Source organism: Aquarana catesbeiana, linkage group LG08 (genome assembly GCF_042186555.1).
Source record: "Aquarana catesbeiana isolate 2022-GZ linkage group LG08, ASM4218655v1, whole genome shotgun sequence".
In the NCBI taxonomy this organism is placed as follows: Eukaryota; Metazoa; Chordata; class Amphibia; order Anura; family Ranidae; genus Aquarana; species Aquarana catesbeiana.
The window spans coordinates 42,973,446-42,998,151 of record NC_133331.1 but is presented as its reverse complement, the minus strand read 5'-3'; the positions used below and the strand labels follow the sequence as shown (position 1 = coordinate 42,998,151).

Here is a 24,706-nt window from a genome sequence, read left to right as displayed (position 1 = left end):
TTGCGCAAACCAATATACGCTTATTGCAATTTTTTTTACCAAAAATATGTAGAAGTATATATATTAGCCTAAACTGATGAAGAAATTCGTTTTTTAAAAACATTTTTGAGTATATTTATTAAAGCAAAAAGTAAAAAATGTAGGGTTTTTTTCTCAAAATTGTTGCTTTTTTTGTTTATAGCGCAAAAAATAAAAACCGCAGAGGTGATCAAATACCACCAAAAGAAAGCTCTATATGTGGTGAAAAAAGGACTCAAATTTTGTTGGGGTACAGCAATACATGACCGCGCAATTGTCAGTTAAAGCGACGCAGTGCCAAATTGTAAAAAGTGCTCTGGTCAGGAAGGGGGTAAAATCTTCCGGGGCTGAAGTGGTTAAAGAAAAAAACACAAAAACAACTGGACAATAGGGGAATTATACTGCCCCTCCTTGACTACAAGCTGCACTTTGTTGACTTTTAATACTTCCATCAAGCATGTGGCTTAGTGGCTAAATTGAGAGATAACATGAAGAAGCACAGCTTGTACATATGAAATGGTTTATGATATAGCAAGCTAAATATTATCCAATTAGGGTTTTCATTGGATAGCACAGATTTCTACAGCCCAGTCACACAGATTTGCTTGTTAGCAACCTCGGGAGGTTGCAAGAATAAAATTGATCATATAATAATAGCAAAAAACAGTAGCACTAGCTTTTTCATGACACAATGCCAAGATGCAAGTGGAAGTCCATGGACCTTTGGTACAGATGTGGTGCAATATTCTCATCGGACACATTTCTGCAAAAGGCAAGGAGTGAGCAAGTGTGATGGCAAATACCAGCTGAAAACTGGTATCATCATAAGTCAAAGCACAGACCGCCAGCACACCATGGGTTTTCAAGTAATGTCCGAACGTTTACTAAGGTAATCACATCACAGCAAAAAGATGCAACATTTCGGGGCTATGCAAGACCCCTTCCTCAGACATGTGATGTTTGGTACAGGTGTGTTGCATACATGAGAACAGTACTATTGATGGTTTAAACTTTTAATGATCTTGTTTTCTGATGGGAATGTAAATTAAAGTGGAGGGCCACCCTAAAAAAAAAAAAAAAATTGCACCAAAAATCTTCAAAAAATTAAAAAAAAAAACGTGAAAAAAAAATTACTCACCTCAAACCCTTGTTGCTAGGCAGTCTTCCTAATCTGCCTCTTCCTATTCCGCGGCGTGTTCTGCTTCTTGGTGAGTGGCCCTGTTGCCTTCTGGGAACTGTGTGTGTTGCCAGAAAACCACGGGGTCATTCACAGAGCGCCGTGCCACTTGCGCGTGCGCAGTAGGAAACTGGCAGTGAAGCCTGTTTCCCTTAGTTAGGATTTGCGGTGCCGGGACCCAAGAGCCGAGGGACAGGACGGCCTCGGGCGGCCGACATCGCAGGTACCCAGGACAGGTAAGTCTACTTATTTAAAGTCAGCAGCTACAGTGTTTGTAGCTGCTGACTTTAGAATTTATTTTTTTCGCGGCCAGAACCCCGCTTTAAAATATTGTGCCTTGTTATGTTCTTTATGGGAAAAAAAATTAAAAAAGTAACAGAAATGTCAAAAATCTGAAATTGAACTGAATAATAGATCCTTTTATGTGTTGAGGCTGTGGGTGCTTAAATGATCAACTTTTAGGGCTCATTTACACTTGCTTCGGCTTCAACACACATTAACAGCTAGTGTACACCAGCTTCAAAAGAAGGCTTCGGACACGCTTCGTTAAAGCTCTCTGAACGCCAGTCAGAGCTCCTGTCACTATAATAAAATGGTTAGTTTACAGTCTTTTGCTTTGCTTCAGCTTCACTTCAAAAATTATACTCCATATAGCTTTAGTGGTGCTTCAAAGCCTCCATAGAAGTCTATGGCAAAGCTCCCCTGAAGCCCCACTGCAGCCCCATCGAAGCCCCACCGAAGCCAGACATCCCAAGTCCCCCGCGAGGTGCGGGAGTCTCTCACATTTCTGCGGTGGCTCCCGCACACCTGCAAGCACCTCCCGGTCTCCCGGGAATCAGCTGTGAACACCAATCTCCTTTGTATAGATTTTTAGCTTACAGCCACTTCTTCTCTCCCTCCCGCGGCTGTCAGATAAAAAGCTATACAAAGCAGATTGGTGTTCACAGTTGTCCCTCCCGCTGCACCAATCATTCCCAGCTGTTTCCTTTGTGCTCCTCCCCCAGCCCCCTCCATGTCCTCCGCCCCCCTGTTCTCTTCTGCTGCTCCTGTCCTCCTCCTCCGCCCTCCCTCATCCCCCGCAGCTGGCTCCCCTCCTCTCTCACCAGCTGTGGGGAGAACTGTCAGGAATTGGATACAGTGAGCGAGATCACTCCTGTGTCCTGTGATAACTGAGCAAGCTATGTCTCCTGTTCATTCATCTTCAGTGCTCGAAAGGGACTGGGGAATCTGTGTCCTCAATGCTTTTCTCTGTCTCAAAGGGGAGATCTCAGGGGTCTGTTTAGACCCCTGATATCTCACTAAAGCCCCCAAAAAATATATAAAAACATTCTAAAAAAATGAAAAAGTGTAAAAAAATAAAATAAACAACTGACACCACTCTCCCCTGCCCTACCAACACTGCCCACTACCCCAACTCCCCAAAAAGCATTGTGAAAAAAATTAAAACAAATGAAATTGTAAAAAAATAAATTATTACAAATAAAAAAAACTGCTGACACCGTCTACTGCCACATACCACCCACCCCCTTCCTCAGAAGCACTGTAAAAAAATATTAAAAAATTGATTTAACAAATATTTTGCCATGGGGTGGGGGGGTAGCGGCTGCGAAGCGCCACCTCCGTAAAATTATTTTTAGGTTGGATGTCTGCCAAAGCCGCACCAAAGGCTCATCGAAGCCCCATCAAAGCACCAAGCAAAAGCAAGGTGTAAACAGGACTGTAAGCTAACCATTTTATTTAGTGACAGGAGCTTGGACTGGCATTCAGAGAGCTTTAACAAAATGTGCTTGAAGCCATGTTTTGAAGCAAGTGTAAACTAGCCCTTAGGCTGCTTTCAGACTGATGTGGTGCAGTTTGACAACACCGTGGGAGGAGCACAGTGTGTCCTTGGGTTTAGTGTGGGTTAGCTACGCTTTTACAGTCCAATTCAGAATCCGCACTAAAGTCTGTAATAGGTGAACAACAGCAGCGACTAACCATGTGATATAAACATAGTGCAAATCAAAATACTCAAATAGTCACGCTAATAAATGCAATAAACAATGTGTGAACATAAATTGGGACTCGTGACAAGTTATAAACAGTCACAAAAACATGATATAAATTAGAAGTAAAAAGTGATAAAGAAAAAATACTCAAAAAAATCTGTGTAAATATAAATGAAACAGTCCACGTGGATGTAAACATGGAAGTTTTCCTCAAATGACAGTTCATAAAGTATTCCACCACCAGACAATTAAGTGAAGAATCCTTCTGTGGCACCCACTAGTGTGATACAGTATGAGCTACTTTATTAAAGTCATATAAGAATTGCACTTACATTTCGCAAGTAAAAAGAAAGGCTTTGTTAAAAATATTTGTTTGCAAACAAGTAAAACGCCAGCACTTCTGGGATCAGGGAGGATGCAATGGCGTCAGCATGTGGCTCCGCTCGATATGTTTCATCACATATGACATCTACACTTTTCCATAGAGCTCGGTTTCGGTGCACTTTCTAAAAAAACATATACAACTCTTCCATGTGGTATTTTTGGTGCGCTTCAAATAAGCCAATAAGACTCTATGGGTTTGACTGCAATGCATCAGTGTGAAATCAGCCTTATGCAAACCTGAGCTTTATCATGTATCTGCAGACCAAAAACCCAAGTCCGATCTCATACTCTACTTTTCTCAACTATTTTCTCAACTATTTTCAACAACCAAATGCACCCGTCACTGCTATTTAAGATTTGGGTGGACACAAGCAGGTTGACTCAGACACCGCTCTTAAAAGGGAAACCACCACTTTTTGCTCAATAATTGATACATCATAAATAAATGCTTAACAAGCCATTTTGTAATGTATTGTTATTTAAAATTTTCTTTTCCCGTTACAAACGGATTTTCTAAAAATGCTAATTAAAAATCAAATGTTTCTGCTCTGTAACCACAGCAACACAGAAGTTTTAATTCCAATTGATGCCATTGACTCACTTCTTTTACTAGCAGTTCTGCTTTTTTACAATAGATCTGATCATGTGACCAACGCAGACAGACCCACCCAAATAACAATCAGGATGAAAGTAGGAAGGGACTTAAAGCCATGTGCCAGTTTCACCAAGATTTGAGACTGGTAAGATAAAAACATACCTGATCAAAAGAGATACATATTGCACCCTGGTACATAGCAAATCACTGGTATACCACTCCTATTCCCACATGGTACAATAATCATATCAGATCTTCCTGTTGAGTAACTAAGTCCATGTGGGGTGAACCAACGCGTTTAAAATATGAATCTTCCTCAGGGGCTGGAGTAGCAATTCATTGAAGGGTTGCAAAAAAAATAGATACACACCTCCATAGAGTACCCACTAGGTCTCGGCAAAGTTCACCAAATGTAGAAGCAAGCACAAGACTTGCTGGAGATATTGTATGCAGATCGATCAGATCATGGAGTTAGGAGATCCAAACTGTCTTGTGTTGGATCTCCTAACTCCATGATCTGGTTGACTTGCACACAATACTGTCGCCATCTGTGCCCATTGGGAGGTATCTCCAGCAATCCTTGTGCCTACATCTGGTGGGCTTTGGCGGGATCTAGTGGGTACTCTGTGGAGGTGTGGGTCGGTTTCTAAACTTGGCTGATTTCGTATCAATTTGGAACCCTTATATGAATTGCTACTCCACCCACTGAGGAAGAATTATATTTGAAACGTGTTGGGTCATCCCACATGGACATGGTTATTCAACAGCAAGATCTGATATGATTATAGTACCATGGGGTGATAGGAGTGTTATACCAGTGATATGCTATTTACTAGCATGCAATATATGAAGCGCGTTCAAGCCAACCTGAGACTTTTGAGTTTATATAATAAAAGAACGGATTTCAAAGAGTGAAAACTACATTTATTTTTTGACAAACTCCCCTGCTACATTTATACACTTATCCCAGTGTTTAACGAACACCTGGAAAGCTGTCATAGAAATATTTGTCAGTACACCTGAACCATCCTAAGACAGCCTGCTTCACTTCGTCATCAGGGCTGAAATGCTGACCTATGAGGATCTTTTTTTAGGGGTCCAAATAGGTGTAAATCACTTGGTGCGAGGTCCAGGCTGTAAGGGGGATGTGGCAATACCTCCCAGCGGAGTTGCTATAATGTACACATAGTGCGGTGAGCAGTATGAGCTTGTGATTTGTCCTGGAGACACAGGACACCCCTTCATGATCAAACTAGGCAGTTTTTTCCACAGAATCCTTTGCACATCACTCAGAACATGATAGTAATATTCACGGTGGGTAGTGGCACCACAGGGTAAAAAATCAACATGAATAACACTACGTTTGTCCCAGAAAACACTTGCCATCACTTTACCTGCAGACGCAATTGTTCAAAGTTTTTTTGGTGGTGGTTAAAATCCTGGCCTTACCTATCAAAACTCTCCTTTAACACAGTGCAGACTTTAACTCTTCTGTGCCGGGCAAAATCGGAAAGCCGTCTTGGTACTCAACGTACGCTAAATTTTCGAAAATGCAAATGTTCATGAATGATTGTGCTCACCGTTCCCACAGAAAGATTTGTCTCTTGCAATTTCATGACAGGTTTTGCATCAATTATCCAGATTCAGGCATTCCATGCGTTGAATGTTCACAGAAATGACTGCTGTGGGCTGGGAACCACCATGACAGGGATCATCACTGACGGACCATATGGCCATCTTTGAAACGTTTACATCATTCAAATGTCTTACTGCAGCTGAGCATCTCATCCTCTGTAGATATCCGCCGGTTTTACGCCTTCGTTCACAAGAAACGTTATCACCACATGCTGTTCCATGCAAACACTTACACTGTTTTCTGCCATCTTGATTACGGTCTCTGGACTGGCCTGTGAAATGTGCACCGCCTATCAGTAGTAGTGTTGTACGTCACCACATTCTTAACGGTCGATAGTTCAGCAAACTTTTGTGTGACAGTGTGTATGCAAGCCAAGCTTAAGCGGAATTCCGTCGGAAAAACCATCCAAGATTTTTCCGATGGAAATTCCGCTCGTGTGTACGCGGCATTACAGGTCACAGCTGGGAACATGGTGCTCTGTACTGGTGACTGTTGGGGATATTATCAGGACTAATATTTACAGAGTATGTCATTGTGATTGTCCCTGTTATTGCTGAATATTGTCACAACTGGCCATGTGTTGCCCACATATTGTAACAGTTACTAGTTTGTAGTTCAGGTAACATTAGGGAAGCCATCTTTTGCCTCTGTATTTTCAAGTCAGCACTGTTTCTTTGGAGGACCGTTTTACTAAAATGTAATCTCCTGCAAGGCTGTCACTATCAGACCACAGCACTGTTATCCCTATATTTGGCTGCAGAGCCTTATGTGGCCCCTATTAGGGCATAATTCCCATTTTATCATTAACCTCTCTCCTTACCCTATCACCACCCCACCCTAATCTAAGGCTTAATGACTGAAAACCTCCAAGGTAGGTGCACCCCAATAATACATCAAAACTTTGCATTAAAATAACACAGAGGACACTACTGATTGACTCTGTAAGAAGGCTGCTGATTTAAGCTGGAAAGTACTACAGAAAATAAATCTGATAGTATTTTTGATGTTTGTAATGTCTCCTGAAATGCATGAGCAATTCACTGCTTAATTTTACTTATTGTCTGGAGCTGCTGTTTTTAAGAAACATGAAAAGATTTTGTTTTGGATCAGAATACTAAAGTAATATGTATACTTCGGCTCTGCAGGCTTGTTAATACTTTCTGGTTAAAGATGGAGCAGACAGACTAGGCGACTCCGGTGTGTCAGAATGCCTGGCCAGAATGAGTGATATCTCATTGTGTGACTTGCTGGCAACTAAGGCCTCAGATATGAATAAGCTATAAGAAAACCTTCAGTCACTGGTTTTATGTCCTTTGAAGAGGAGTTGATTAGACCATACATGGTCAACAGACGGAGAAAGGATCCATGGTTCAGCTATTATTGTAGCAATAATGAAGGGGATCAAAGTTTTGTGTGAGGCTGTGAAATTTAGAAATTTGGACTTCAGCTGAAATGAGTCATCTTGTACATGTATGCATGTAATAGAAGGACAGAGCCACTCTATTCTCAGTTAACCCACTCATTCTGGATTAGAAAGCTTCATTTTTTAGCCACGTACAATGGATATAAAAAGTCTACACTCCCCTGTTAAAATCTCAGATTTCTGTGATGTTTAAAAAGAGGTAAAGATAAATAATTTCAAAACTTTTTCCACCTTTATAACGTGACCTGTAAACTGTACAACTCAATTGAAAAACAAACTGAAATCTTTTTTTTTTTTGGGGGGGGGGGGGGGTAGTAAAAATAAAAAACGAAAATAATGTGGTTGCATAAGTGTGCACACCTTCTTACAACTGGGGATGTAGCTGTGTTTAGAATTAAGCAATCACATTCAAACTCATGTTAAATAGAAGTCAGTACACACCTGCCAACGTTTAAAGTGCCTTGGATTTACCCCAAATAATGTCCAACTGTTCTAGTAGGTCTTTCCTGACATTTTCTTAGTCGGATCCTACAGCAAAAGCCCTGGTCCGCAGAGAGCTTCCAAAGCATTAGAGCGATCTCATTGTTAAAAGGTATCAGTCAGGAGAAGGGTACAAAAGAATTTCCAAGGCATTAGATATACCATGGAACACAGTGAAGACAGTCGTCATCAAGTGGAGAAAATATGGCACAACAGTGACATTACCAAGAACTGGACGTCCCTTCAAAATTGATGAAAAGATGAGAAGAAAACTGGTCAGGGAGGCTTCCAAGAGGCCTACAGCAGCATAAAAAGGAGCTGCAGGAATATCTGGCAAGTACTGGCTGTGTGGTACATGTGACAACAATCTCCCGTATTCTTCATACAGTCTGAAATTTGGGGTAGAGTGGCAAGACGGAAGCCTTTTCAAAAATACATGTACAAAAATAAGGGAAGTAAAGAATAAAAAATAAGAAAATGAAAAAATAAAAAAAATAAATAAAAAAATTACCTTATTGATCGTGGATCAGAGGACAAGTACTGGAGCAGTTATTTGGTGGTTCCTTGCCTGATGATTTATACCACTATGTGACCTGTTTAAGGTCGAGTTCTTGAGGTGAGAGGCCATCTGTATTTGTGGTGGAGGGATCACGCTCACCGGATGTGTCATCATTTGCTTTGTATGTGTCACTGCACCTTATAGCTATTTTAGCTGTCTCCACACACACCAGCTGGGACTTTTTATCAATTTTTGTATTTTATTCATTTCATTTTATTTTATGGACATTTATGAATTGCGCAGCACTATTTTATTTGTATGGTCTGAGGAAACCAAGGTTGAAATTTTTTGGCCATACTTCCAAAAGACATGTTGGTGGCAGAATCATGCTTTGGAGTGGTTTTTCTTCAGCTGGAACAGGGGCCTTAGTGAAGGTAGAGGGAATTATGAACAGTTCCAAATACCAGTCAATATTGGCACAAAACCTTCAGGCTTCTGCTAAACATTCATCTTTAAGCATGACAACGACCCAAAGCATACATCCAAATCAACAAAGGAATGGCTTCACCAGAAGAAGATTAAAGTTTTGGAATGGCCCAGCCAGAGCCAAGACCTGAATCCAATTGAAAATCTGTGGGGTGATCTGAAGAGGGCTGTGCACAGGGGATACCCTCGCAATCTGACAGATTTGGAGTGTTTTTGCAAAGAAGAGTGGGCAAATATTGCCAAGTCAAGATGTGCCATGCTGATAGACTCATACCCAAAAGACTGAGTGCTGTAATAAAATCAAAAGGTGCTTCAACAAAGTATTAGTGTAAGGGTGTGCACACTTATGCAACCATATTATTTTATTTTTTTTATTTTTACTTCCCTCCACTTGAAAAGATTTCAGTTTGTTTTTCAATTGAGTTGTACAGTTTACAGGTCACATTAAAGGTGGAAAAAGTTTTGAAATGATTTATCTTTGTCCCTTTTTTTTTTACATCGCAGAAACCTGACATTTTACCAGTGGTGTGTAGACTTTTTATATCCAATGTATATGCAATATTGCACACACATGGATGCCTTGTACAAAGGTGAATACAGAAATGTGCTGCTCATATAACGTGTTCCATATGGTGTGTCTGTATCACTTCTTCTCTATTCAGTGTTTTACAGGTTAATGAAGCTGCTATTATCTAATGAGATGTTTATGTAGAGCAGGGGTCTCAAACTTACTGCCCTCCAGCTGTTGTGGAACTACAAGTCCATCATGCCTCTGCTGGTGGGAGTCATGCTTTTACCGGTCAGCCTTGCAATGCCTCATGGGACTTGTAGTTGTGCAACAGCTGGAGGGCCACCGGTTTGAAACCTCTGAAGTAGAATATATGAGAGTGTTATAGCTTAATTTAAAGTCACTAAGAAGTCCATGTATAAAAAATTGCTGTGTGATTGCCTTAGCCAACATGAAACTGGTTGTAAACCCTTTATGTTTACTTTTACCTATAGGTAAGCCTACAATAAGGCTTACCTATAGGTAGTGGAAATATCTCCTAAACGTGCGCCGTTTAGGAGATATTTCACTTGTAGTGCGCCAATGTCGTCATTGGCGCATGCGCTGTGAACAAACGGACCACCGTGCCATTTCTTCCTCTAGCGTGTGCCGTGACTGACTGCACGGGAGTGACGCCACGTGACTCTGGCCAGTCACAGAGTCGGAGTTTGTGGCCCTGGAAGGAAGAGGGCCGAAGATGGACGCGGCCTGCTTAGGGGACAGCACGGGCTTCGTTTGCAGGTATTTAAGTGTCGTATAAGTGTCGTATAATGGGCTAGTATGCAATGCATACTAGCCCATTATGCTTTTCATTTGCAGGCCTTGCGGGGAGCAAAAGAGGAAGTAAAACCCATCAGGGGATTATTTGTGATGGATGTGGAATGCCTCAGACATTCACTCAGCTAAAAATTTTACCTATTTACCTAGAAATATAGATTACCTATAAGGGAAAGTAGTAACCAATAATCAGAATGCCTTCACATATTTCAAAATGTATATCTTCACAAAAAAGGTCACAAAAAAGGTCGCACACAAGGGACAGTATTGATTTTTTTTAAACTGATATCTGGATTTTTTATGTTACATATTTATAAGTACATGTTAGATGGAAATTGTTGATTATGTGTATATTTGTATTGTAAATACATTTTTACTGTGCTATACAATCACAGAAGTGAACTCGCTCACAAAACATGAAGGAATCCGCACAGCCTCCCTATTGCAAGTTGAATTTTTAAAAAATCTCTATTACTGGACTGTTTTGAACATGTAGAAAAAGATAATGATGATGTGTTGTAGATGAATACTATACAAGAGTATTTTTTTTTTATAAGTGTAACGCTACCCCCGGATGAGCAGGTGGTTTAGATAGGTCACCTGTTCCTGGATTTGACCTCCTCAAAGACCTCAGCCCTTCTGACACACCCGGCTGGTTATACAAATCCACAATATTGCAAGAAATCACTAACAGTATTGGATACCAATCAGCAATGCAGGTTCAAGAATATACTTGCATTCACTGGTTAGAGAAAGAGAAAAAAAGGTATTATAAGTAATGAGTATTCAGAGATAGAGAGATCAAGTTAATGGTGACAGCAGGAATACACTTTGGTATTCAAGGTAATTAGCACAAAAAAAAAAAAAAATCAAACCAAACACAAGATGGCACCTGCTATTCAGATCAGCATATACAGTAACGCCACATACAGTGCAGCAATGATCAGTAATAATACTTGTGTAATAAACGCTAGAAATGTTACTGTCCATATGCACTGTGGCTATGCTAGGCCTAGAGCTCTCTGACAAGCTCTACCAATGCTTAATAGAAGAAAAATAGATGAATGGTGGTGGGACTAGATTAATGGCCACATTACACGACAGGTGCAGTTTTTTCATTTATTTTTTTTATTTATTAAGACATTGGTAAATACAGGGATTTTTTTCTTAAACAATAGGTGCTGGAACTCAACCACGACCCCCCGAAACCCCTCCCCCCACACACACCCTCCAAATTACATAAAATAGTGGGTGTGGTCATATTTCACAAACAGTAGGAGGGTCTTAAAGGGGCATTAAATATCAGGATTGCATTACATACAGAGTGCAGAGTTCATGGGGGTTACACACAGAGTGCAGAGCTGTCAACTTGTAAACAGAGAAACCAGACTTCTGTGTTTACAAGTGATTGTGGTGAGCAGGCACCAAAGGGTCTAAGCCAGAGGTGATGGGACTGAGTTCCACCAAGTTCCCCCTGAAAAAAAGCCCTGGGTATATATGGTTTGTACCTTAAAACTTCCACATTTGGTCTTTTGTTCTGGATATTTTATATTGGGGATATGGTACACTTGATGCTATTTAAATTGAGGGGATCATTCTTGACAGCTGTGTGGATGCTTGAGATTTTTTTTTTATAAATAATAAGTAACTTGTGTCGAGAGAAGTTTCCCAAAATGCATCAGACTTACAAATGACTTTGAATGTTTATGGCCAGATAGCTAATTGTGAACAAAACTTTGCCACAATACACAGATTCTGCAAGAATACAGACACTGGAACCGGAAGAAAGAGGAGGATCCTAAATTAAAGGCAATGCTTCCCGCCATGCTACCTTGCAGCTTTTTCTGCAAGTAAGAATTTTTCACCAGTGTTAAAGATTTTTTTTTTCTTTGTTGTTCTCCAAACATGAACCACACCTGGTGAACACCTTGCAAATTGAAAGTCTCACACAAACCATCAAGAACAGGTTTAGTAACAAAATAAATCTTAAAAAAAAAACAAAAAAAAACAGCCATTCTGGGTTTTCACCAGAAAAGTGTCTGTTTGAAATGGTAACTGATGAAATGACTAGAACCTGAAATAATGGTCCTTTATGGCACGAATACAGCCTAGGGTCTTTGCCGACTGCCTAAGTGAGGTGAAAGGTGCACACTGTATTATGGGCAGAAATTAAGCTGCAGATATTCTGACAAGAAGCAGAGCTCCTATAATCATACTGATGAGTTTGGAGACTCCAGCCAAAAAGTCAGAGAATTCCCAGACCCACTTTTGAGGAGCCGAGGAAAATGTTTTACCCATTATTAACAGGATAGTATCAAGAAAGTTAGGTTCTAGCTATATTTCTTGGTATCAAGTCTGAATAGGATTCCTACATGTGCTCCACTGTGTTTTTCTCTTCTGGAGGAAGGGAGCAACTTTATGGATAAAAAGGAGCTCCATGCTAATAAGAACAAATTTGCATCAAAAGCAGGGCCATCTTTAAGGCAGGGCAAAGGGGGAAGCTGCCATGGGCCCATCATTGTTGTGGGGCCCGAAGCAGTTGCCTCATACTTGCCAACTACTTCATTTTTAATTCCCTTGTCCCTTGAAGTTTTAGTCCCATGCTGTGTCCCAATATCTCAGTGTGAGGATCTGTTACTAATGCTGCCCAGCTCTGCCCTATTGCCATGTACAGATGACCCACCTGCAGACCATGTGTTTACATGTAAATAACCTGCATTGATACGTAAATAGAGACAGCATTAATATGCAAATAGCTGCGGACCGGCAGCATTGATATGTACATATCAGTGGCATTAATATGTAAATAGCCATGGACTGGGAGTAACCTCTAGCAACAAATCAGTGAGCAGTAATAATGTGCAGTAACCTCTAGCAACCAACTAGTGAGTGGTAAGGCTTTCCAGTAACCTCTAGCAACCAGTGAGCAGTATTTATGTACAGTAATCTCTAGCAACCAATCAACAAGCAGAAGTCATGTGCTGTAACCTCTAGCAAATAATCAGTGAGCCATAATGTGTGCTGCAAACTATAGCAGCCAGTCAGTGAGCAGTAATGATACCTCTGGCAACCAATCGCAATTGCTGCCTGATCTGATTCAGTAAACTGATTTCGAGTCTGCTAATTATTTTATGTCTCAGAGCAGGTGGAGAGTGATATTGCATGGGGGGGGGGGGGGTCAAGAAAATGTTTGCCCAGGGTCCAATCAATATTAAAGACGGTCCTGAAAAAGTTTGAATAGTAAGTGGACCGTAATAAAAAAATTAATGCAGCGCAGTACTCACTGAGATCAAGATCAAGGAATGTATTTGTTATTTTGCAATTCAAAATGGGGTTGTAGCCACTTCCAATGCTACAGATCAGTTTACAATCAGAAAGCTCCCCCTGCATCCTATGGGCTAAATGTCATATGGGTATGTTCTCCTGTGACAAAAAGAGAATTTAAGAGAGACAGGAACTAACCATAACATATGAGTGTATGGCACCCATGATACTATACAACAAGGATATGCAATTAGCGGACCTCCAGCTGTTGCAAAACTACAAGTCCCATCATGCCTCTGCCTCTAATGCCCCATACACACGGTCGGACTTTGTTCGGACATTCCGACAACAAAATCCTAGGTTTTTTTCCGACAGATGTTGGCTCAAACTTGTCTTGCATACACACGGTCACACAAAGTTGTCGGAAAATCCGATCATTCTGAACGCGGTGACGTAAAACACGTACGTCGGGACTATAAATGGGGCAGTGGCCAATAGCTTTCATCTCTTTATTTATTCTGAGCATGCGTGGCACTTTGTCCGTCGGATTTGTGTACACACGATCAGAATTTCCGACAACGGATTTTGTTGTCGGAAAATTTTATATCCTGCTCTCAAACTTTGTGTGTCGGAAAATCCGATGGAAAATGTGTGATGGAGCCTACACACGGTCGGAATTTCCGACAACAAGGTCCTATCACACATTTTCCATCGGAAAATCCGGCCGTGTGTACGGGGCATTAGTGTCATGCTTTTGGCTGTCAGAGTCTTGCTATGCCTCATGGGACTTGTAGTTCTGCAACAGCTGGAGGTCCGCTAATTGCATATCCCTGCTATACAAGGAACAAGAGAAAACTTGGTGATTTGCTACAGAAGGGAGCCATGGCGCCATGTCCCATATCCACAGAGAGTTTTCTCAGCTTCTGCTGGAAACCTTCCTGATGGTCGGTCACCTTGGGTAATCAAATGCATTAAATAAACCTTCAGTGTATCGCTGGAAACAGCTGTAGATCTTACGATAGACTGGAGGAAATAATCTGTGGTTACATCACAAATTATAAATAAGTACATGTTTATCAGGGATATAATTCAATAGCTGTGCCAAATGTAAATGAGCACCAGTGATAACAGATAGACCATTATGCAAACAGCATTTCCTGAGGAAGTTTTCTGCACAGGAAGTCCTGAGTTCAACATGTTTTCCAGCGGTGTCAATCCTGACCTGATGCTACACTGTGTCACTCCAACTGGGATAATGAATAGTCAGGAATCTCATTGCTCTCCTACTGTATAATTCTTTATCTGTCCAGCATTTCCTGCATCTGCAATGCTCAGTATATACACTGTGCAATTAATCACATTACTATACAGCTCATTCGCTGTATGACCGGTGCACACAGCAACTTATCTTCCCTGCAGCCAACATTAGATAAAAGCGGTCTTTCACAACATTCCTATGGCAACAAGAAATATTTCCCACTACACAATGGATACTTTAAGAGCCTGTATAGGCATAATGGTACAAGATATAAAATAATAATATTCTATTTATAAAAAATCTTGCGTAATATCAAATGTGCTTGAAAATGTATGATCACACTTTAACCACTTAAAGGGGTTGTAAAGGTTCACGTTTTTTCACCTTAATGCATCCTATGCATTAAGGTGAAAAAACATCCGACAATGCCGACCCCCCCATCCCCCCTGTTTTACTTACCTGACCCCCTCGAAAGTCCCGCGCTCGCTCCCGACATCTTCTTCGCCGCTCAGCCTGGCCGTTGATTGGCTAGAGTGGATGGATTGAAAGCAGCGCAGCCACTGACTCACGCTGCTGTCAATCACATCCAATGACGCGGGGGGCGGGGCCGAGTGATACAGTCAGCTACTATGGCTGCCGGCTGTATCACACGAGAGCTCGCATGAAGGTGTTTAGTTCTTACGGGGAGGAGCTGAGACAGCTGCCGGGGGACCCCAGAAGAGCAGGTTCGGGGCCACTCTGTGCAAAACGAGTTGCACAGTGGAAGTATAACATGTTTGTTATTTAAAAAAAAAAAAAAATACCTTTAGGCTCGGTTCACACTACCGCGACTTGGGATCCGACTTGTAAGCCCTCAAGTCGCCCCAAGTCGCCCCAGAAAGAGATTCACATTACAGTGCATGGGAGCGTCTTAATAGACACTACTGAAGTCGCTCCGACTTCAGAGCGTACTCCCTGTACTACTTGGATCCGACTTTGATCCGACTTCAGCCTATTGACTATCATTGAAGTCGGATCGCCGTCTCGCATGATCCGACTTCGGCATGCGACTTGTGCTCAAATGGGGAACTCCGCGCCAAATTTTAAATAAAAATCCGGCATGGGTTCCCCCTCCAGGGGCATACCAGGCCCTTGGGTCTGGTATGGACCTTGAGGAGAACCCCCTACGCCGAAAAAACGGCGTGGGGGGTCCCCCCCAATCCATACCAGACCCTTATCCGAGCACGCAGCCCGGCCGGACAGGAATGGGGGTGGGGACGAGCGAGCACCCCCCCCCTCCTGAACCGTACCAGGCCGCATGCCCTCAACATGGGGGGTTTGGTGCCTTGGGGGAGGGGGGCGCGCTGCGGCCCCACCCCAAAGCACCTTGTCCCCATGTTGATGAGGACAAGGGCCTCTTCCCGACAACCCTGGCCGTTGGTTGTCGGGGTCTGCGGGCGGGGGGCTTATCGGAATCTGGGAGCCTCCTTTAATAAGGGGGCCCCCAGATCCCGGCCCCCCACCCTATGTGAATAGGTATGGGGTACATGGTACCCCTACCCATTCACCTAGGGAAAAAAGCGTCAATAAAAAACACAGTACACAGGTATTTAAAATAATTTATTAGGCAGCTCCGGGATCTTCTTCCGACTCCGGGGGTCTCTCCGGCGTCTTCTCCCGGTGTCCGCATCTTCTGCCGGCTCCACCGCTATCTTCTGGCGCTCTTTTGCCAGCGGTGGTCCGGACCTCTGGATCATCTTCTTCCCTCTTCTCTTCCAGAGATGTTGACACGACGCTCTCCCCAGCCAGAATGGTTTCTGTGCGCTCTGCAAGGGACTTATATAGGCGGTGACCCCGCCCCCTTATGCCGTCACAGTCCCTGGGCATGCTGGGTCTGTGACGTTTTAGGAGGCGTGGTCACCGGGTGATGACCACGCCCCCTTATGACGGCACAGCCCCAGCAGTGGGACAGTGACCTCATAAGGGGGCGGGGTCACCGCCTATATAAGTCCGTTGCGGAGCGTTCAGAGACCATTCCAGCTGGAGAGAGCGTCGTGTCAACATCTCTGGAAGAAAAGAAGAAGGCAGAAGTCCGGACCACCGCTAGCAATTGAGCTGCAGAAGATAGCGGAGGAGCCGGCAGAAGATGCGGACACCGGGAGGAGACGGCGGAGAGACCCCCGAAGTCGGAAGAGGACCCCCGAAGTCGGAAGAAGATCCCGGAGCTGCCTAATAAATTATTTTAAAAAACCTGTGTACTGTTTGTTTTATTGACGCTTTTTTTCCCCTAGGTGAATGGGTAGGGGTACCATGTACCCCATACTCATTCACATAGGGTGGGGGGCCGGGATCTGGGGGCCCCCTTATTAAAGGGGGCTCCCAGATTCCGATAAGCCCCCCGCCCGCAGACCCCGACAACCAACGGCCAGGGTTGTCGGGAAGAGGCCCTTGTCCTCATCAACATGGGGACAAGGTGCTTTGGGGTGGGGGGGCCGCAGCGCGCCCCCCTGCCCCAAGGCACCAACCCCCCCCATGTTGAGGGCATGCGGCCTGGTACGGTTCAGGAGGGGGGGGGGCGCTCGCTCGTCCCCACCCCCATTCCTGTCCGGCCGGGCTGCGTGCTCGGATAAGGGTCTGGTATGGATTGGGGGGACCCCCCACGCCGTCCTTTCGGCGTAGGGGGGTTCCCCTCAAGATCCATACCGGACCCAAGGGCCTGGTATGCCCCTGGGGGGGGAACCCATGCCGGATTTTTATTTAAAAATTGGCGCGGAGTTCCCCCTTAAGATTCATACCAAACACAGTGGCGGGGATCCAAGTCGGATCCCCGTTCATTGAAAGTCGGATCCACAAGTCGTGTTGAAGTCGGGTTGAAGTCGTGTTGCAAAGTCGCGTTGAAGTCGTGTTGCCCCTGTGTGAATCGAGCCTTACAACCCCTTTAAGGACCAAGCCTCTTTTTGAGATGTGTTGTATACAAGTTAAAAACATTTTTTTTTGCTAGACTAGACTGCTAATTACTTAGAACCCCTAAACATTATACATTTTCTATTCTAACACCCTAGGGAATAAAATGATGGTCGTTGCAATACTTTCTGTCACACCCTATTTGTGCAGCGGTCTTACAAGCTCACTTTTTTGGAAAAAATACACTTTTTTGAATTAAAAAATAAGACAACAGTAAAGTTAGCCCAATTTTTTTTTTTATATTGTGAAAGATAATGTTACGCCGAGTAAATTGATACCCAACACGTGTATATACCAGCCTTACAGGCCAACCCACAATTTCATCCCAATTTAGAAATGAAGAGGTAGGTGGTCTTCTACCCACAATGTTAGAAGACAATGGGGTTGATTTACTAAAGGCAAGCAGCCTGTTCACTTTGTAAGGGAAGTTGTAATTTGTATGGGAATTTTCCTCATAGCTTAGCGAATGAGGCGGAGTTTGGATGACTTCTATCATCCAATCATGTGCAAGCAAAAATGCATTTTTTTTTTATTTTCCTTGCCTATGATTGGACATTCTTTGCAAAATGAAATGTCGCCACATTCACTAAACTATGGGGAACAAATGAATGCAAAATGTAACTTACCTTGAAAAGTAAACAGCCTATTTGCCTTTAGCCTCAAAGAATATCCATGCACTTTTGTTTTAAATACAGCCTCAATAACACTTATGTTCACAAATATAACTGGAAAATTAAAATGGGGTTAAACCTCCCTTACACATTATACAATATCTATCCCATATCCTAAAGACATGCCCCTACACCCTTCTCTGACCTGAGCAGAAAGTCCTAGAGTTTCCCTTTCTTGTTACGTAGTTAGGTCCATATATATTTGGACACAGTCACAAGTTTAATACTTTTGGCTCTGTATGCCACCAGAATAAAATTAAAACAAAACAATCCAAATGAATTTGAAGTGCAGACTTTCCGCTTTAATTCAAGGGGTTGAACATAAATATCAAGCACAAATTTTAGGAACGGCAACCATTTTTATACACAGTCCCCCCATTTTCAGGGGCTCAAATGTAATTGAACAAATGAATATAATCAAATAAAATGTTCATTTTTAATATTTTGTTGAGAATCCTTTACTGGCAATGACTGCCTGAATTCTGGAACCCATGGACATGACCAAAGACTGGGTTTCCTCCTTTCTGATGCTTTGCCAGCTGCAGTTGTTCTTTGTTTGTGGGTCTTTTTGCATCTAGTTCTGCCTTCAGCAAGCGAAATGCATGCTTAATTGGGTTGAGATTAGGTGATTCGGCCTAATATATTCCATAGAATATAGAATATTCCACTTATCCTTCCAAAGTTCCTGGGTTGCTTTTGCAGTGTGTTTTTGGATCATTGTCCATCTGTACTGTGAAGCGTCGTCCAATCAACTTTGCTGCATTTGGCTGAATCCGGGCTGACAGTATATCTCTAAACACTGCAGAATTCATCCGGCTGCTTCTGTCTTTTGTCACATCATCAATAACCACCAATGACCCCGTGCCCACTGGAAGATATGCATGCCCATGCCATCACACTGCCTCCACCATGTTTTACAGATGACTTTGAGTGCTTTGGATGAGCTGTTCCAAGCCTTCTCTACACTTTTTTTGCCCGTCATTCTGGTACAGATTCATCTTAGTTTCATCTGTCCAAAAAATGCTTTTCCAGAACTGGTCTGGCTTTCTTAGATGTTTTTTTGGCAAAGTCTAATCTGGCTTTTCGATTCTTCAGGCTTATGAATGGTTTGCACCTTGTAGTGAACCCTCTGTATTTGCTCTTGTAAAGTCTTCTCTTGATTGTAGACTTTGTCATTGATACGCCCACCGCCTGGAGAGTTTCCTTCACTTGTCTGGATGTTGTGAATAAGTTTTTCTTTACCATAGAGAGGATCCTGCGATCATCCACCACTGTTCTCTTCCATCCAGGCCTTTTTATATTGCTGAGCTCACCAGTACATTCTTCTTTCCTCAGAATGTACCAAATAATTGATTTGGCCACTCCTAGTGTTGCTGCTATCTCTCTGATGGATTTGTTTAAATTTTGAAGCCTTACAACGGCCTGTTTCACTTGCATGGACAGCTCCTTTGGATGCATGATGTAGGTTCACAGCAATAAATTCCAAATGCAAATACCACACTAAAGCTGGATACACACTATACAATTTTCTGTAGATTTTTTTTCCTTTAGATTTACCAAAACCATATGAGGTCAAACCTTAAGAGTTTCAATTTGTATGCAATCAGGCAGGTCCTTGCACTAAATTGTTTTGGTAAATCTAAAGAAAATCAGACAACAAAAGTTGTATAGGGTGTATAGGGTCTTAGAGTCAACTCCAGACCTTTTACCTGCTTAATTGATGAAGAAATAACAAAGTATGTGAGTAACCCACACCTGGCCATGAAACAGCTTTTGATTCAATTAAAAGGTCCAATTAATTTTGGTCCCTTGATAAAGGGGATGGCTATTCTTAAGAGCTGTAATTCCTAAACCCTTCCTTCGATTTGGATGTACATACCCTCAAATTAAACCTGAGAGTGTGCACTTTCCCAATATGTCCAATATGTAACTATAGTTTGAATATGTTTTGGTAAATACCTGAAAAAACTAAAATTATGCCTGTGTCCCAATATACAGTTGCAATAAAAAGTATGTCAACCCTTTTGGAATGATATGGATTTCTGCACAAATTGGTCATAAAATGTGATCTGATCTACATCTATGTCACAACAATAGACAATCACAGTCTGCTTAAACTAATAACACACAAAGAATTAAATGTTACCATGTTTTTATTGAACATACCATGTAAACATTCACAGTGCGGGTGGAAAAAGTATGTGAACCCCTAGACTGATGAGATCTCCAAGAGTTAATTGGAGTGAGGTGTCAGCCAACTGGAGTCCAATTAATGAGATGAGATTGGAGGTGTTGGTTACAGCTGCCCTGCCCTATAAAAAACACACACCAGTTCTGGGTTTGCTTTTCACAAGAAGCATTGCCTGATGTGAATGATGCCTCGCACAAAAGAGCTCTCAGAAGACCTACGATTAAGAATTGTTGACTTGCATAAAGCTGAAAAGGCTTATAAAAGTATCTCTAAAAGCCTTGCTGTTCATCAGTCCATGGTAAGACAAATTGTCTATAAATGGAGAAAGTTCAGCACTGCTGCTACTCTCCATAGGAGTGGGCATCCTGTACTGATGACTGCAAGAGCACAGCGCAGACTGCTCAATGAGGTGAAGAAGAATCCTAGAGTGTCAGCTAAAGACTTACAAAAGTCTCTGGCATATGCTAACATCCCTGTTAGTGAATCTACGATACGTAAAACACTAAACAAGAATGGATTTCATGGGAGGATACCACAAATGAAGCCACTGCTGTCCAAAAAAAACATTGCTGAACCTTTACAGTTTGCACAAGAGCACCTGGAAATTCCACAGCAGTACTTGCAAAATATTCTGTGGACAGATAAAACCAAAGTTGAGTTGTTTGGAAGAAACACACAACACTATGTGTGGAGAAAAAGAGGCACAGCACACCAACATCAAAACCTCATTACAACTGTGAAGTATGGTGGTGGGGGCATCATGGTTTGGGGCTACTTTGCTTCGTCAGGGCCTGGACGGATTCCTATCATCGAAGGAAAAATGAATTCTCAAGTTTATCAAGACATTTTGCAGGAGAACTTAAGGCCATCTGTCCACCAGCTGAAGCTCAACAGAAGATGGGTGATGCAACAGGACAATGACCCAAAGCATAGAAGTAAATCAACAACAGAATGACTTAAACAGAAGAAAATATGCCTTCTGGAGTGGCCCAGTCAGAGTCCTGACCTCAACCCGATTGAGATGCTGTGGCATGACCTCAAGAAAGCGATTCACACCAGACATCCCAAGAATTTTGCTGAACTGAAACAGTTCTGTAAAGAAGAATGGTCAAGAATTACTCCTGACCATTGTGCACGTCTGATCTACAACTACAGGAAACGTTTGGTTGAAGTTATTGCTGCCAAAGGAGGTTCAATCAGTTATTAAATCCAAGGGTTCACATACTTTTTCCACCTGCACTGTGAATGTTTACATGGTGTGTTCAATAAAAACATGGTAGCATTTAATTCTTTGTGTGTTATTAGTTTAAGCAGAGAGTGATTGTCTATTGTTGTGACTTGGATGAAGATCAGATCACATTTTATGACCAATTTGTGCAGAAATCCATATCATTCAAAAAGGGTTCACGTACTTTTTATTGCAACTGTATATGGACCTAACTGTATATGAAGATCCCAGGTTCAGGATCAAATAATTCTATAAAGTTAAAGTCCCAATTTCCTTTTTCATATAAATAATTCTATAAAGTTTTGAGGGATGGATCATACACCTTTTTTTCAGCTTGCTGTGAAATCTATGACCATTGCTAATGATACTGAATTATTTCCAATTGCTCATACATTCACATACACTATATTGCCAAAAGTATTAGGACACCTGCCTTTACACGCACATGAACTTTAATGGCATCCCAGTCTTAGTCCATAGGGTTCAATACTGAGTTGGCCCACCCTTTGCAGCTATAACAGCTTCAACTGTTCTGGGAAGGCTGTCCACAAGGTTTAGGAATGTGTCTATGGGAATGTTTGACCATTCTTCCAGAAGCGCATTTATGAGGTCAGGCACTGATGTGGACGAGGAGGCCTGGCTCACAGTCTCCACTCTAATTCATCCCAAAGGTGTTCTATCAGGTTGAGGTCAGGACTCTGTGCAGGCCAGTCAAGTTCCTCCACCCCAAACTCGCTCAGCCATGTCTTTATGGAACTTGCTTTGTGCACTGGTCCAAATCATTTGATGGAGGGGGGATTATGTTGTGGGGTTGTTTTTCAGGGGTTGGGCCTGGCCTCTTAGTTCCAGTGAAGGGAACTCTTAAGGTGTCAGCAAACCAAGACATTATGGACAATTTCATGCTCCCAACTTTGTGCGAACAGTTTCCTTTTCCAACATGACTGCGCACCAGTGCACAAAGCAAGGTCCATAAAGACATGGACGAGCAACTTTTGGGGTGGAGAAACTTGACCATAATGCACAGAGTCCTGACCTCCACCCGACAGAACACCTTTAGGATGAATTAGAGCGGAGACTGCGAGCCAGGCCTTCTCGTCCACATCAGTGCCTGACCTCACAAACGCGCTTCTGGAAGAATGGTCAAACATTCCCATAGACACACTCCTAAACCTTGTGGATGGCCTTCCCAGAAGAGTTAAAGCTGTTATAGCTGCAAAGGGTGGGACAACTTAATATTGAAGTCTACTAACTAAAACTAGGATGCGATTAAATTTCATGTGCGTGTAAAGGCAGGTGTCCCAATACTTTTGACAATATAGCATGTGCATGACTAGAACTTCATTCTCAAAGCTGGTGTAGAACCTTTGAAAACTACAGAAGGCAATGTGGAAAGAGATGATTTTAGCTATAAACTGTGCTGTTATATCTATAGACAGGGACACTGCTAGATCCTGGCACCCAGGGCAAGGGGCCTAGGCATCTAGTAATGCCATTATCTCAAATATTATTTATAATTCAGTCTTTGCTAAACTTTGCTTCTAAGATCGGTTGTATCTTGTTAATCAATGATGCACAATATACTTTTTGAAATGTGGTTTATCTATTTTTGAATGTATGTATTTTTTTTTAAATAAATGATAATACATTTGCTTTTTAATTTAAGTCACCTTATTACAACATTCAAATCCTAGGCATTCTCAAGCCCCGTTTTTGGTTGAATAATGATTTGATTTGGTATATTTTCTACATTTTTGGATGCCTAGAATGCACTGTTTGGTTAAGTTCTATTGGCAGATAGCATGTCTATTTTTTTTTTTAATTATTATTTTAATGCACAAATAAAAAAAACAAAAAAACAAACAAACATAATAATATTATTCTTGATATCACTAGAAAAAAAAAGCCTTGAAAATGTATTTGCAATAACTCCATCAGTATCACCAGCAAAGCAGCTTCATTATTATCCCATTAAAGAAGAAGAGAATTGTGCGCTGTATTCGGAGATTTCATAATTTGCCGCGTCACGAATGTTAATTCTCCATTACAAAGGCTAGTTTACAAGACCGTCCGCTTCGGCTTCCGAGCATGTGTGTTTCTACTTTGGACTTTTGTCTGACGGACTTGTGTACACACAATCGGAAAGTCCGACAACACACATTTGTTGGCGGAAAATTTGAGAACCTGCTAGCCAACATTTGTTGGCGGAAAGTCCGACACTGCATTCCCTTACCACCTAGGAGTTAGTCCCCCGGCCCTTATACGTATAGGGGGTTCCCATGCTCAAGATAAAAGTACCCCCTAAACTATCTTATGCCCCATACACACGGTCGGACTTTCCAACAAGCTCACATCCAACATTTCTCATCAGAAAGTCCGATCGTGTGTATGGGGCATAAGATACTTTAGGGGGTACTTTTATCTTGAGCATGGGACCCCCTATACGTATAAGGACCAGGGCACTAACTCCTAGGTGTTAAGGGAATGCAGTAGGAAAGGGAAAAATAAACCAAAGAAAGGAAGACAGCAAAGCAGAATAGGGGCAAAAAAAGAACAGCCTCACCTACATTTCTAGCGATAATCTTTAGGTATCAGAACAATCTAGGTACCCATCTGTGCCCCAGATCTTGTTGGAACACAACCAACACCCCTATAAGACCAGCTGTTACAAGAAAGACGGAGTGCCTACCTTGTCCCCAGAGGGTGACGCACTGCTGCTCATGGGTCTGACACATGCCGCTGTAGCAGTATCCATCCAGTGTGTAGCAAGGGTGGCCATCATGTAGGTAGACATTGGGCGGGCAGTGCGCGCTGCTTCCAGTGCAGAATTCAGGTAGATCACAGAAATTACTCGCGTCCCTGCATGGAGTTCCACCTGGCTTTAGCTGTAAGGCCAAAGCATAAATATTAAAACCATAATCAATAGGGGGGAATTTTCCTCACCACATTAGCACATTCCCTATTATTGAGAAAGTGGAAACAATTTAACATCACAGTTGCACAATTTCCTCACTCACGTGCATTATTTACAATGTCAACTGATATACAGTACCTTTCAAAGGAATTTTATTTCTGTTCAGCAAGTCTTATGATCCAGAGCGCTGGCTGAGGGGAGTGGGGACCCGGCAAGAGGAGGATCAGGGC

The 24,706-nt window shown here is 42.3% G+C and overlaps 1 protein-coding gene across 1 annotated transcript in view; it reads right to left on the bottom strand.

Annotated features, from left to right (window-relative positions):
• ADAM12 (ADAM metallopeptidase domain 12) overlaps window positions 1–24,706 on the bottom strand; it is a 970,627-nt gene that overhangs the window by 146,093 nt on the left and 799,828 nt on the right. Inside the window, exon 14 of the mRNA XM_073595739.1 lies at window positions 24,252–24,447. Within this exon, the coding sequence (XP_073451840.1) occupies window positions 24,252–24,447 (196 nt within the window). The remainder of the gene's footprint in view (window positions 1–24,251; window positions 24,448–24,706) is intronic.